At 38.4% G+C, this 15,990-nt stretch overlaps 1 protein-coding gene across 3 annotated transcripts in view; it reads left to right on the top strand.

Moving 5' to 3' along the window:
- The window catches only part of CDK8 (cyclin dependent kinase 8), a 39,894-nt gene extending 28,902 nt beyond the window's left edge, over positions 1 to 10,992 (top strand). For 2 of the 3 annotated variants that reach the window (XM_033146362.1, XM_033146359.1), the window contains exons 7-13: positions 1,731 to 1,874; positions 2,493 to 2,562; positions 3,344 to 3,416; positions 4,563 to 4,660; positions 8,249 to 8,327; positions 9,080 to 9,232; positions 9,706 to 10,992. In XM_033146362.1, the coding sequence (XP_033002253.1) occupies positions 1,731 to 1,874; positions 2,493 to 2,562; positions 3,344 to 3,416; positions 4,563 to 4,660; positions 8,249 to 8,327; positions 9,080 to 9,232; positions 9,706 to 9,831 (743 nt within the window). In that variant the 3' untranslated portion in view covers positions 9,832 to 10,992. The remainder of the gene's footprint in view (positions 1 to 1,730; positions 1,875 to 2,492; positions 2,563 to 3,343; positions 3,417 to 4,562; positions 4,661 to 8,248; positions 8,328 to 9,079; positions 9,233 to 9,705) is intronic. The other variant, XM_033146361.1, reaches the window with a different exon arrangement.
- Positions 10,993 to 15,990: the final 4,998 nt, after the last annotated feature.

Here is a 15,990-nt window from a genome sequence, read left to right on the forward strand (position 1 = left end):
CGCCTAGCCCAACCACCTGTAATGCATTTTGGCATTTAGAAAATATAGAAAAGCATTGTGATTCTAGTGTGGAAGAAAAGTGATTCACTGAACGTTACTTTTTAAGGCTGAGTCTTCTATCATGTTTGATTGCCCAAACATGTGCATCACTCTTAAGTACTTCAGGGCACTTAACTGGCAAAGACCACATTGAATTTACAGATGGTTTCACTAATTAGATAAGAAATGCCAGCAACATTTAATTCCGAAGACTGATTTACATTATTGAATAGTGTCAGGAACATTTTGGCTTTGATCCAGACATGCACAAGCAGCATGATGCTCTTTCTCAGATTTTCCCCCCACATAGCAGCACCCCTCCATATCCTATACCATTCTGGAGAGACCATTCAGCTTCACAAGTCTGCCTGCAAGCCTTTGATTTTAGTAGACTTGTATCCAGAGCTTGAAACAACCTGTTTGGTTTGGTTGAAATACTATTGAAAATACCTATTTTTTTCAGTGTGCTTTTGAGCACTTTCTTTTATCCCAAGTCCTCAATACTAGAAGTAACTGTGCAAAAGCCCTCATTCACTGAATTAAAAATGTTGGTGAAGCACTTTATTTTGTCTGACAATAGAGGACAATCAGTTTCATTGAGTCTTAAGTGCTAGTATTATGAAAGAAAGAAATTCCTTCCCAGTGATGATCTTTCGTATGTCCCCTTTAAACTCCCACCACCTTCAGCTTCTTGTGGGGAAGGTGCTGTGATGCAGTTCCTTGATTGCTTTGATATACACCCTTTATAGACCTTTCACAAATCTGTTATATCCTTTTTGAGATGGAGCAAGCAGAGGTGAACATCAAATTTCCAAATGCAAAGAGACCTTAGATTTAAATAAAAGCATTACAGTTCTGACTGTCTTATTTTCAATCCTTTTCTAATCAATCCCGAACAGTGGCCATCCAACATAAGCCGAAGATCTGTAAGGAAGGGCCTATAGCTCAATGATAGAACACCTGCTTAGCATTACAAATGTCCCCAGTTCCATTTCATGATACTTTTGTGTAGGTCTGGAAAAACTACTGGCTGAAATCCTGGGGTCCTGCTGTCAGTTGGGTGTTCACAATACTGAGCAAGATGGACCAACAATACAAGGCAGCTTCTTCTGTCTTCCTGGCTAGTTACCACCAATGCAGATACCTGCTCTGTTATATATGAAATTATGGTTAAAAATGACAACAATGCTGTTTGCATAGTCCTTTGCTCATTTTTCTCTAGTATCTGTTAAAATTAGTAATGCATTGATTTTGCTAAATACAGCAGCAGCATATCTAGCTACCCGTGTTCTATGTGTGTCTTTCATGCTCCAGGTTTTTGGCTGATGGTAATGAGAAGAGGAAGTAGGGAAAAATTGAATGTTATATGAGACAGAGACACAAATGTGTAATGAGAGGTAGAACTAAATATTCAGCTATTGTGGAAGCTGCACATTTAGCATAACATAAGTTTGGTCTACGTTCCTTTAACCTCACCAAAATGTTCAATTTTTAAATGCATGGGGTCATGTGTAAAATCTTAAGGAATAAAGGGGAACTTGGAAATGTAGCAGTTAGAATGCAATTGTCTGTAGAAAATGAACATATAACTTAATCAGAGAGGCCATGTAACCTCTGCTACTGTTCTTCCGACTATGCTTTCTCCTTTCATAAAAGTCTATTTGATTTTTCTTTCCTCCTTTTTCGTAAAGATATTTGGGCTATAGGGTGTATATTTGCAGAGCTGCTAACATCTGAGCCAATATTCCACTGCCGACAAGAAGACATAAAAACTAGTAATCCATATCATCATGACCAGCTGGACAGAATATTCAATGTAATGGGATTTCCTGCAGGTACATACTCTATACATTCATTACTGATGTACTCCAGGCTATACGTATCTCCAGTACCATTTTAATAGGACTGACATACTCTTTGTGCCATAATATTTACTGAAAAGCTAGTAGGCTTGAAAGAAGCCACTGTAGCCATTGGAAAATGCCAATATGCCAGATCTTTTTGTGGATGCACAGCCTACAAAGAACACTGTGAAATTGATCCCCCCCCCATTTTTTTATTTCTTGAAAATTCTTATTGTCTTGATATAAAGAAAAAAAATCTTGGGGGCTGATAGTAGTATTTATTGCAGGGGTCCTCAGACATTTTGGACTGGGCATATTTTAAAATATTTTGTGGGCTCACAAAATACATTTTACACAGAAGACAAACTGGTGATGCTCAGAGCCCCCACTCACACACCAAACTGACAAAAACACAAACCAAGCAGCTGCCCCTCCCCAAACAACAAATAGGTGAAAGTTCACTTTTTAAAAATTAAACAATTGGGAGGGGCAAGGGGAAGTTTGGTGTATAAAGAGGAGAGTGAATGACGGTTTTGAATGTGTAAGTGATGATGTCCTATTCCCTATGTAGAGAAAGATGAAAGAGTGCTATTAATATTCAATTCATAGATAAAGATTGGGAAGATATTAAAAAGATGCCTGAACATTCAACGTTAATGAAAGATTTTCGAAGAAACACGTAAGTTTTGCAAAGATCTAAGTAATTGTGATGATTTCTACTGCATCAGGAGTTCATACATTCAGGAACCAGGCTTCCTTGGCAATTGCCTCTTTCCTCCTCTGGTGACTACCCCTTCCCCACAAAGATGGTTGCACCTCTGAGTTTTCTGAGAACAGCAGGGAACTTGACTGGGAATGGGTATTTCATGTCACACTACAGGTTTGTATTGATAACCATGTTGTTTGTGGAAAAAGCCCACAGGATTTGGAGACCAGTAAGTTTTAAGGGATCTATACTGGTCCTTCTTGGTTTAGTGGATCCTTGTGTGTTCTGCATGGTTTTCTGAAGCTGTTTGAAACAAGCAATAACTGCTAATTTTATCATTGTATAGATATATTTGAAGCTACATGGCACATATAAAATTAGTGTCTTGGCTAAAGAGACAGTTTGTTGCATTCAAATCTACTGTTCTTTAAAGGATTGGCTTTTTATGTTTCTTTAATATTTTTTAGCATTATCAGACTCATAACTACTAGATACTGGTTGCTAACCAAAGAGGGATACTGGTTGCTAACCAAATCTGTAATAATGGGAAGTCATTTCCATGTGGCTGATACTAAAAAGGGTGTTTGGCCTCAGGCTACTTTTACAGTGCTTGGCACCCTTTTGAATCACAGATAGACCAGACAGTTCAGCACAACTGAGTTTGTTAGCAGACCCTATTGGTTTTATCCCATCCTCCAGATTTGTACTTTCTATTCAATTTGATGCATTGTTGTGACTCATAGTTTTCTTTCAGGTATACCAACTGCAGCCTTATCAAATATATGGAAAAACATAAAGTTAAGCCAGATAGCAAAGCATTCCACTTGGTAAGACTTGGATAGTATCAAATTGTTCAATTGTGAATTTTTGCACAGTTTCTGGAAGCATTAATTTGAATTGTTTAAATTGCTTTTCATTACATCTCTTCACAAAAGCATTGGTTGTAAAGTTGAATTTCTGTGCCATTTCATATTTCATAGTAATTCATGTCCAGAGAAAGAAATTTGAAGTATCTGAAGTTAAACCCTATAATCTAATTAATAGTTTACTATTCCCAAGTGCTAGGCATTAAGTCAGTTTTTAACATTTCTGCTGCACATATGGTGGCAGTAGATTTCTTTCCTTTTTGAACATGTCCTGACAACCTGGTAATCTGGCTAGCTACTAGTTGTATCAACAGACTGCTATGGTCAAGTGATAGATAATGGTAGAATTCAATGTGGTGCTAAGGAGATTGCTTTCCCAATGAAACAGTCTCCCCTGTCCTGTGCATGCACACTGTTCTGGGGGTTCTCCTGACCCTCCAGAGCAGATTAGGGGGAGGCAGGGGTGGTGTGGTGTGTGGAGATGGGAAAGCCTTGTATTGGTTCCTGCTAGTGGAATGGTTTAGTTGACTCTGGCCCAATATTCCTTCCATTATCTTGCTTATTTACTGCCCGCCTCCCTACTATGGAAGGGAAATATGGGACTGGGGCTGCCACTGAGAAGGTTTTTGTTGTTTGTATACTCAGTCTGTTCCTCATGTTGAGTTGTTTGAAGACTGGGATGCAAGGATTTGCATTGATAGGTTCCCCAGATTACGAGTCTACCGCTCTTAATCACTACACCACACTGGCTCCTTGTAACTGCAGCTTTTCCATGGGTAGCATTTTATGGATCATATAAACCTAATTCTCAGATTATGGAAACCTAGATTATTAGGAACCAGGTTATACTGAATCATATCATTGGTCCATCTAGCTCAATATTCTGACAGCAGCTCTTCAAGTTTTCAGATGGGGGTCTCTCCCAGCCGTGCCTGAAGATTCTGGAGATTGAACCTAGTACCTTCTGTATGCAGAGTATAAGCTCTGCCACTGAGCTAACTAGACTTTATAAGCATATAAGGAAGCTTTGTATATTCACATTGTGGTGAAATATTTTCTTGATTGATTTGACAGCACTGAATGTATTGTGTTTTTAACTATGCATAGCTACAGAAATTGCTTACTATGGACCCAATAAAGAGAATTACCTCAGAACAGGCTATGCAGGATCCTTATTTCTTAGAAGATCCACTTCCTACATCTGAGTAAGTGGTCAGTTTACTAGATACTATCGGTGCATATCTTTAAATGCTTTATTGCTTTCAGTGTCAAGGCGTGACTGGCTGGGTGTGGAATGGAGGAATGTTCTGAAAATAACATGTGAGATGCTCCCTCTTGATAAATTATAAGAAATGGCTTTACTGTGCCATTTGCCATTTTGAAGTAATATTCCTATTAATCTTGTCCTGAGCCTTTGATCCCATTATTCATAGCAATAATCCTGTTATTCACTGACAGGTTGATTATGCATGCTATAGATCTTCATAGTCAACTGCTAACTGCCTGCAGGTCCACTTGAAATGCCAGATGACATTCTATAATTAGTTTATATTTATTTGTAAACTTGATGGGTGGACTATGGTGAGGATGGGGACCACCTTCCAACTTCACAACCAAAGTCTGGATGTAAGGCATATTCATGTACTTTCTTTGTTTTTAAATATAACGGTTTGCTTTTTAAACATCCATATTCTAAATATGTAGGCAAGACTTTAAAGTTAGTATTTGAAAGACACGACACTTTCTTTTGTGTCAATATTTCACTGGCAAGTCAATAGAACTATTTGAACCTTAATTTGATGATTTATGAACCTAGTTTGCTTTCTGATGTTTTACACATATGTATGTGCAATGGGTGCAGCGTTTCTGAAAATGAAATTGACAGGAGCATATTGACTTTGGAACAAACTTGGTTTTCTTCCATTATATGATTTGTTTCGTGTAGCCTAAACTGTCCTTGGGAAATATCCCTTTCTTCTTTAAATCATAAATTGGTATCTCAGCTTATTAGAAAAATCTTTAGATACTAATAGCTGCAGAGATCTGTATGCAAAACAATACTGTAGGTATAATTGCCCATAAGTTAAACTGTGCGCAAGCACTGCCAAAAACATAACATTTTGCATTATGCAAAAATTATTCTGTCCCTACTAATTATGGACACAAAAGGAGATAGAGTATGGAAGACACATCCATGACCCCCGATCTCACATTTTTAAAACAACAGGATGAATATGCACAGCATTCAGTCTTTGGTTGTGAAGACTAAAGGTAGTCAGTTTTTTGTGTAGGAACAGAATAAAATATGCAAAAACTGCAAATAACTGCAATTCCAATGTCTTCTACGATCTTGGTGGGCCTCTACATCACTAATCACCTGATATTGTTTAAAATGCACAGATTTTTATAAAATCTTCCATGACTATTTCCTCTATTTGTTCCAGTTCAAAGAGTGTACTGATTACATATTTGGGTCACATTGCCCCAACTTGTTAGGCGAGGCAAAACACAGCCAGAGGGGTTTTTCATTCCAGTCCTATAGCAGAATATGAATACTTAACTGAAGAGCTTTAAAGAGGCTACTTGACCTACTTGAAAGATATAAATAGGGTGCAGAACTTACTGTGTGTAAGTCAGTATACCCAATAAACTCTCTATACAATACCAAGTAAACAAGCACAGTGGTCTGAAGCTGTATGATGTATTCTGCATCAGAAGCTAAGGAGCTTATTGCTGGCCTTGTAAACTTCATGGGAGATCGCCTAGGACCATTTCTAAGCTGTTTTGAGCTCCTCAGAGGAAGAGTGGAGTATTAGTGTAATAACATAAATGTGCAACATAATAGCGTGGTGTCCCTGGGCATTTCTGAGGAATGTTTTATCTCTCTTTACCTCAACACTCTATGGGAGAGATTACTAGTAAACTGGATTTGAATGGGTGTTTAGTGAATTCAGTTTCACTGCTGGGAGTAAATCCACCCTAACACATAATGGTATAAACTATTGCTTCTTCCATCACCCACTGTAGAATGCTGCAATATCAATTACTTCTGATACATATTTCCCCCCCTGGATTCTTACTCTGCCATATTCCTATCTCTTATCATCACCATACAAGTCCCCAAAAGGATTATCCCACCCAAATTAATGGGGACCCTAGTAGCTATTTGAAATATTTGTTAAAAGTTTTTTGTTTGTTTTTTAGCAAACCTGAGCCCCTTTATATTCCCTTTATTCCTCAACAATCATGGGATCCGTTGTCCTGTGGTGTTTCATCTTTCCCCTACATTTTCTGGGTGTTTTTTTTAAAATGTACCTTTAACTTGCATTTAACTTTCTAGGCTATCAGGAGTCTGATTTGCCCTGTCGAAATGAATAAGAAAGTGAAACTATCAAATGCCTGAGTTAACCCTGATAGGGCAGACATACAACCCTGACTCTCTTATTTATAATACTCATTTTTTTAAAATTGCTATTAGACTTTTGGGGTACATCCCCCGCCCAGCACCAGTATTCACTTAGACATTCACTTGGAGCCCAGTATTTCACATAGACATTTTTTGGATTTTGTTTTTCTCTTCTGTTAATGAGCCCACTTTTTCACTTGTGCATTTCTTCTGTTTCTCCTGTAGGGCTTCCTTGATAGCCTACCGAGGAATTTAAGTTAATATGTGCTCCAATACCTTTTTGGTTGGAATATGTTTTTGGACTGTGATACCAATAAGATTTATACCACCCTTCATCAACAGATCTCAGGGGCAGTTCACAAGATGAAATTAATCATTATTTCCAGCTAAGACTTTTAAAGTAGTCCATTGGTCACAATAGCAGGCTGATACAGTAAAAAAAGAAAAGCATGAGAATTAAAACTTGAACATTCAAAGAAGATTAGCACAGCCCCTCTACAAAGATTATATGCAAATGCATGGGGGGGGGTGAAATGGGCTACTGGTTTCTGATTGGCTTTTATTTGCTGTTCTTTTTTAATGTTGCAGATGTTGCTACTGTTAATTTTAAATACCGTAGAACTACAGATAGAGTATAAATCAAATGATAATGGCTTACATGGTCACAAGTAGCTGATCCATAGCAGTAGTCCTTACGTTAGAAATCCAATCTCTTCACTGATTCCTTAGCAAAAAGTTCAACATGGAATTGGGAAACATGGAACTGAAGACAGCTTGCAATAACTTTAGCTTTATTTTTATGGAAAATATTACTTGGAAATAAAACTATGGTACAAAATTATGCAAGTAATGGGTTAGGAGGCAAGACAGATGAGCAAGAAGAGATGAATCATCGTAGAATTTAGTGTTTCCAGTCTTGTATAGAAATGGGGCATAGGACTTTTCAGCTTGTCTTAGCCAGAAAACATGTTTGGGATGACTTGCTGGTATATGGTAACAACAGCTAGGAAATGTGTCACTTGGCTTCTTAGTAATGGAGGCTTACAAGTCTGTGCACAGGCGAACTTGATTATTGTGCTCGGGCTCTAATATTACTAAACTCTGCGTTATAAGCAGTGTATTTAGTTGATAGCTGGATATATTCTCTCTCCTTTTTGTACTGAAGAGGCTGATAGCCTTTCAGAAGAAACTGTCATACTTCGAACACTTCAAAGACTAAAGTCACTTCCTAAAAGACTAACATCACAAATGGCAAGTGACACCTAAAGCAGCTTGAACCAGGATGAAAACCATTTTATTACCATTATTACGCTTTTTTCTAATTGGGATTTATGCTGTTTGCTTACACACACAAAATGATTGCTTCTTTTTGTTTTTGTGTTTGCAGTGTGTTTGCAGGTTGTCAAATCCCATACCCAAAACGAGAATTTTTAACTGAAGAAGAGCCTGATGATAAAGGAGACAAAGTAGGTATTTATTTGAAGGTTAAGATGAGAGAAATACATTTTAGGAGGTGTATTTTGTTAATTAGGTTGGAAAATGTTATAATTACCAAGTTGGTAGGGCAATCTTATTTATGATAGGGGTTAATGGATCTGATTTCAAGCATTTAAGTTACTGAGAGTACATGATTTATTACTCCATACTTTTACATATATGTCCCTGATTGTTGCTACTACTTTTATTGAACCATTTCCTCCCAAGATAAGAACGATAGCATAAAATAAATTAATAATATGATGAGATACATCAGACATGGCAAGAAGTTGAGAACTTGCAACATTTCAGTTTACATAATTAATATAGAAAAAAAGTAATACCAGTAATCAGATTTGATCCATGGCTTGTAGAATAATAAGGTTTAGAACATTTTCATGATACCTAATGTGAAGTCTTTTTATTATCTGCAACTCTAGAAAGTGATTATTCCAAGTTCCTTTCATGTTAACTTATTTTAAATAAGGCTATAATCCTAAAATGCGAAGTTGAAAATATGGCAAATAAATTGGGCTTACCTCTGAGTAAATAGTTATGATAGGGCTATATGGTATGTTTATTTGATTTTAATTTGTGTGCATACTTATGTAGAAATAGTAAAGTAATTATTATTAAGTAATTAGTGGCTTTGTGCCTGAATTAGCCTTACACAAGACTGGATGCTTCCTACCCATGAACTTCCTCTGAGCTGTATCTTACATTTTTTCTTTAACAAATTGAGAAGAACCAGCAGCAGGGCAATAACCACACAAATGGAACTGGTCATCCAGGGAACCAAGACAACAGTCATACGCAAGGGCCTCCCTTGAAAAAAGTGAGAGTTGTTCCTCCTACCACTACCTCAGGTGGACTTATCATGACCTCAGATTATCAGGTATTTCTTTTTTCAGCTTTCAGTTTTGTTATGGTACTGTGAATCATTTATATTAGCTCTTATGTCCATATCTATTAAAAGTTGTATTTTTAAAATCTATTTGAATATATGTTTTAATTGTTAAACACAACTGATTTAAGTCAAAAGGCACCAGTGGAGACCTGCACAGTGTGTCATTGCTTACTAGTTCAGTTCATACATCATGCCACACAGTGGTATGAAGAACTTGAACTGTGGTTTGAGCTTCAAAACAGATAATGGATAACCCATGGTTTAGAGCTGTTGGTCTGGTTTCATTTCCCACCCTCTTAACAATTAGCTTCCTAAGTTGAATCCATGCTGCAACAACCTCTAGAGCTGTAGAAATAGCTGTCATAGTTGTCATTTCCATCATGTTAAACATGGCAGCATTTGACCAGCCACATATGTAATATTCTCTCTCTCTCCTCCTCCTCCTCCAATGTGTTGCTCAGCGTTCCAATCCCCATGCTGCCTATCCAAACCCTGGACCAAGCACATCACAGCCACAGAGCAGCATGGGATATTCAACTACCTCCCAGCAGCCTCCACAGTACTCTCACCAGACGCACCGGTACTGAGCTGCACCTAAATAAAGTCAATGCACTGTTGCTAAGGCTGCAGGACTGGCCGTGCTGCTGTCTGCCTGGAACCTGGCGTTGGGCTGCAAGAATGTACTGTAAACTATCACATTTTCAAAATGTCTGATAGCCAAGTTCCACTACTTTTCACAGGCTGGGAGTGGTGGCTCCCTCAGATTGTACCCATTATGGAATTAGACTTGAAAAGAAAGTACTAGCACAGTTTGTGTTGTGGATATGCTACTTCCATAGTTTACTTGACATGGTTCAGACTGACCAATGCATTGTTTTCAGTGACAGTCTGTAGCAGTTGAAGCTGTGAAATGTGCTAGGGGCAAGCATTTTTGTTGTTGTGAATTCTATTGATGTTAACAACGTTATCTGACCAATAGTACGCAAAATCTCTTAACTGGTATTTGAAGCATACAGTATGTGTTAATGAGATGAAAGCAAACTAACCGTGGCTCCAATTGAGAATTTTTTTTGATATACATTGACTTTTAGTGACTTTTTTGTGGGTTGATTCATTTTCCACATTGATCAATGTTTTATGACCAACAAATTTGCTAGAGAGAGATTTTTTTAAAGACACAAAAAATGAGCATTTTTCCAGCAGATTTACAAGCCTCCCAAAGATTAATTTTCAGCATATGTTTATTTTGTTCTCAAATCTATGACTTGACTGGTATTAAAGCTGCTATTTGATAGTAAATGAGTGTGTTACTGAGATAAACCTGTTTGTTTCAGCAACCAACTAAAATGATTGTCATAGACAGTGTTTTATTTTTCCTGTTGGTGTTAACTCATTTGTGAGCATGCTTGGAATTTTTAAAAAAGCATGAGTGACGTTCCCTGCAAACAAACAAGCAGTGCAGCATTCATTCAGATATTTTTGTCATGATTTTTTGAGAGCTGGCTTGATGTAGTGGATTTTAAATTTTAATTATTTTTAAATATGTTCGCACGTTGTTTTAGGGTCTCCTTTATTAAAGCAAAGGATTAAGGTGTTAGGAGAACCTTAGAATTTGAGGAAAAACTATACCATACAATGTACTGTATCAAACTATTTTACATGAATGACGCAGGTATTCTGAATTTTAAAAGAAATCAACATTGTTAAAAACAAGGTGTTACATAATAAAATTATTTTTCATAAATCTGCATATGATTTTGCTTGTGCTTTTGTCGGTTGATACTAAGAAAATATGCACTTGGCCTATATAATAAAAGCAGTTGAGGGCAAGAGCACCTCATTAGACATGACACAAGAAGCTGTCTTGTACAGGATCAGACCAGTGGCCATTTATTCCTGTGTTGTCTACCCTGAAAAGCAGGAGCTCTCCAAGGTCTCCAACAAAGCTCTTCCACAGCAGTGCTACCTGTAACCCTTCACCTGTAATTATATGCTGCAGAACCCATTGTCTCTAGGGGAAATAATTCCTATTGATAATCTAAAGAGTTTCAACCTTTCCTTCAATTGATCTTTTCCCACTGGTTCCTTGGCTGCATATCCAAGGTAAGTATGGTTATAGTACATATGCAGTAGTGCATGCCAGAACAGCCCAATCTCATATTTGTGACCAGTGCTTTCCTACCTCAGCACTTCTTACAGGGATTACCTTCCTGCTCCAGTCAAAATACATTCCTCATCCTTTCTGAACTAGTCATGGGTTATCGATTGCCAATAGAAGTGATGGCCATGAAATAAGATGGTTTTAAAAAGAAGTTAGACATTTAAAAGGAGGTTAGAATTGTGTGGGCCTCCTTTACCTGTGTTACCAACCCTTATCCATGCTCTGTGTGGGAAGAGGAGTGAGTTGGCTACTGTTTCCTATTTGTCTACATTTACTGAAAGCCCCACCCAGGAACTGTGTAAAGAACAAAATGCATTGAGCACTGTTTCTACCAGTCAACATTTCAACTGTGGAAGGCATTAACTGGGCTGTGTGTAGCAGGCCTTTTGTAAAAATAATATGCAAGTGAAAGCTTTGGTGGTGGGGAATGTGCAGTTCCCAAAACATTTGTGCAGTTCAAATTTCAAATAATAAAAAAAATTAGCTGATGTGGAAAGTGACAGGTGACAGCATGAGAAGTAAAGTGAGTAGCCAAGCCATCTTCAAGGTTATCCATTTCTCTTCCCCCTGCCAAAGACACTGCACAGACACCACTGCTACACTCCATGAAATGTTCATCAATGTTTCTGAAATCATGGGGGGCTCCTTTCCTGACAAATCAGGAAGCAAAGATGTCGGTGTTATGGCAAGGGTGGTAATGCCAGGAAATACCTAATATGGCATTCTTAGCAGGGATTGCTGAACTGTATTTGAGAATCTGGGCTTCCCCTCCCCTTTGTTCTTTATAAGGGATGGCTCCGTGCTAGAGCATCTGTCTTTCACATACAAGGTCTCAGGTTCAATCCCTGATATCTCAAGATAAGATTGGGAATGCCCCTGCCTGAGACCCTGGAGGACTGCTGCTGGTCAGGGTAGACAGCATTGAGCTCAATGGACCCAATGGTCAGACTGTATATGGCAGCTTCCTATGTTGTTCATTTTTTTAATATCTCTCCAAAGAACATTTCATTAGAGTTCATGATATCTCTTGTTTGAAGCTTGAATATAACACCCACCAGTATTAGTGCTGTCAGATTCACAGTTGTGAAGATTTCCTGCCACTCTTAAGCTTGTAAGTGTGATGGAATGTGTGCAGATTATATATAAATATACACAAAGATTCTCACACAGCTAGATCAAAACACACAGAGATTGGTAAGACAGACACACAGTTACACAGCAGGAGAGAAAATGTAGAATCACGTTGCCACAAGGCGCTATATTGTGTGGAGTGGACACCATGCCCATGAATACAGTGGTCCTTGGCATTGGGCCCCACCAAGAAAAGAATCCTGGATACATTACAGGTGAGTCTAACTTTTCCCTTTGGATTTGAAGAGACAAAAATCAGTACATAATGCTTCTGATATTAAAAAAATGCTTTTGAAAATATATATGCATATTTAGGTATTTTCTCCCCACCAGTTGTAGGAAGAAATGCAATGAGAAAGAAGGGGACTCTGTCCTTGGGCCTCTCAGTCTTTAAAAGGCTGTGCATTTACTCTAATACTCTCTTTACTTGTGTATGAAGGGATGCTATAAAACTCAGCTTGGGCTTTTAACTCTGAAATATCATGTTGAATATTTCTGCCGCTAATAAATATTTGACATAACTGCACTCCAGAGATGGTTGCTGCTGAGGGTGGGCCATTGTGTTCCCCTCTAACAGAAATGGGTAAATTGCTGCTTTAGAAATCCAGGCTCCTGATGTATGGTTTCTGTCATAAGCAAAATGCCTTTGGGTGATGTGCATTTAATAGAGAGAGGTTAATATGTTGGTGATTTATCTCATTGTGGTAAGATCATGCTTGGAAGTCTGTAATCCCAGGAGCTACATTTAAAAGCATTCAATAAAGAAGATTTAATAGAGCTGCTAGCACTAGTGAAGGGTTCAAGGATTTTAGAGGCAGCAATCTTTATATAAAAGGAAACGATAGGCCAATAAAAGAACCAGGAGTCTTTTCCTATGGAAAGCCTATTGGCTTCTACAGTTTTAGTAGGGCAGCTGTTAAGACAGAATATCAATAGGTTATGAGTTACTTACACTGGCTTTTAAGGCCAATGGCTAAAGCTGACCTAGAAACATCCCTGTTCAGAGGCTGCATCTCTTGGGATGCCGAATGCCAGACACAACTAGGAAAGCCACCACACAGCCTGCTTGTGAACTTCCAGCAGGCATGTGGTCTGGCTGCTGTTGAAAATGTAATACCTGGTTAAATGGACCCTCATCTGATCCAACAAGAGAATTCTGAGCCTCCTTAGGCTTAGCTTTTGTGGCGCAAAACTTCCCCTGATCACATCAAAATGCATTAAGACACCTGAGCTTTCTGAATAAATCATACAAAATATTCCTACAGGGCTTCATTTAGTATGGGATTTACATCCTCTTGCCTCTTTTCATGTTTAAAGATGAGACGATAAAATACTTGAGAAAAGGATTATATATCACTAGGCAAAGTCCCATTTTTTGGATAAGAGTGATTAGGACTTAACTTCTTTTAAAAGGGTAAATCAAAAGTGGAGGGGGTGGTAAGGTAAAAAGAAATAAAAGTACCCACTTCACTTTGAGAAGTAATGAAGAATCTGTAATCTGCATCTTCCAATATTAAGAAAGCTTTTGGAATGGTTTATTTAACTTATATAGATGTCTAGTGCATCCCTGATGGTGATTAAAACTCAATCAAGGCAAAACAGTAACAACAAAAGCTGGAGACGGTTTAAAAAGCTGAAAAATGTAAAGAAGAAGAAGAAGAAGAAGAAGAAGAAGAAGAAGAAGAAGAAGAAGAAGAAGAAGAAGAAGAAGTTTGACGAAAATAAACCAGTGATTTAGATTATGTAACTTCTCTCACCCTGCTCCTTTGCTTTACATGGAATATTTTGCATAAAATACTTAAACTGGAACTCTGGGTATGCTGCAAACTAAGAATTTATTTTTATTCTTAAAATTATAAACCACCTTTTTTAAAAAAAATGGCAGAATATCCCTCCCTCCTGCAGCGATTATGTTCCCCAAAGCGTTTGGGTTGGCTGACATTGTGCCCTGTGCCATGGACTTTTGGGGATGTGCCCTCTCTGCCCTCAGAGATCTCTAAATAGACTTGCTTTGGGGAAACGGGCTGGGGTGAAGAGAAATAGCATAATTCCTCAAGAAAGACTGGGTAGGGAGGATGCCAGTACATAACAATCACTTTAATTCTAATCACTGGAAAAGGCATACATCCACATATATTTTAAAATTCCTCTCCCAAATAAATGTGATTGAAGTGCTCATGAAAATAATTCACTGTGATTAAAAGCTAGACCTCTGTTGAAACAAAAGATTCTCCACTTCTCCAGCCTTTTTTCTCCCCAGCTCTGGGCGTTTCTCCAGTCTGCTTGGTTTTATTTTGCAGGGTGGTAGAGAAATGATTGTGCAGTTTTTGGACAAGTGAGACCACAGGGCAACTTGGGATCTTCAGGAGTCCCAGATTCTACTTGGAAATGTGTAGATCTCTGAATCACTTTTGATTCACCTTGTAATCCACATAGCACATCCAGAACTGATGCATACTCTTAGCCATTACATCAGGTGGGGGGACCTATTTGGGTCCACAGGAGGGGGGATAACTGGTTTGTTTGTGTTCTTATTTTTATTATGTATTTTGTGTTTATTCTATTGCAATTTTATGTTGTGAACTGTCCTAAGATCTATGGATGAAGGGCAGTATACAAAATAATACTAATAGATAGGTAGATAGATAGATAGATAGATAGATAGATAGATAGATAGATAGATAGATAGATAGATCTTTACCCAGCACTAACTTTGATGTTACATGATTTACAGGTAGATTGCCCCACCAATCAAAATCCCTTGCATGGGGCTCCCAAGCTTGCGAACCACAGTGCAAAGGGCATTGCAAGCCTCCCCACCATCTCTTTTCTCTCCGCAGTATCAGATGTCAAAAGGGGAGGAGAGGGGATTTCTCAAACCATTCTGCAAGACTCCTCACGCTTCTCCTTGCTGTTCCCTTCTTGCACAAGGTGTGCTCCTACTGCCCAATGTCGTGGGGGGGGGCAAGGTTACAAAGACGCCTTGCTCCAGCAAAGTAGCAATTGAAAGCCCACTTTAGGATCCCAATGATTCTTTTGAAGACACGTCTTTAACCTGCCTCACACTCACATCATGCATGCCAATAGGTGTAGGACAGGTGGGTGTGGCTCCCCCAAAATGGCCTAGTGAGCCACGTTTGGCCCAGACATTCCCCACCCTGCATCGCATCAAGCTACAGCAAAGGAGGGAAAAGAAGGGATGCAGGGCCAATTCATCTGAGGTTCCACCCCTACAGGCCAGCAGAAGAACTGATAATGAATAACTTGTTCCTGAGTTTGCTTATTTCCTCAGCTCCCCCAGTCCATTTTCCTTTTGTGTTGTGTCTTTTTATATCGTAAGCCGGAGGGCAGGGACTATCTTGTTTTAGTGAACTACAAGTCACTCTGAGAACTCTTTTTCACTGAAGGACAGGGTGAAAATTCTTTAAATAAATAAAAGATTGTAGGTGGGAAC

Source organism: Lacerta agilis, chromosome 4 (assembly GCF_009819535.1).
Source record: "Lacerta agilis isolate rLacAgi1 chromosome 4, rLacAgi1.pri, whole genome shotgun sequence".
Classification (NCBI taxonomy): domain Eukaryota; kingdom Metazoa; phylum Chordata; class Lepidosauria; order Squamata; family Lacertidae; genus Lacerta; species Lacerta agilis.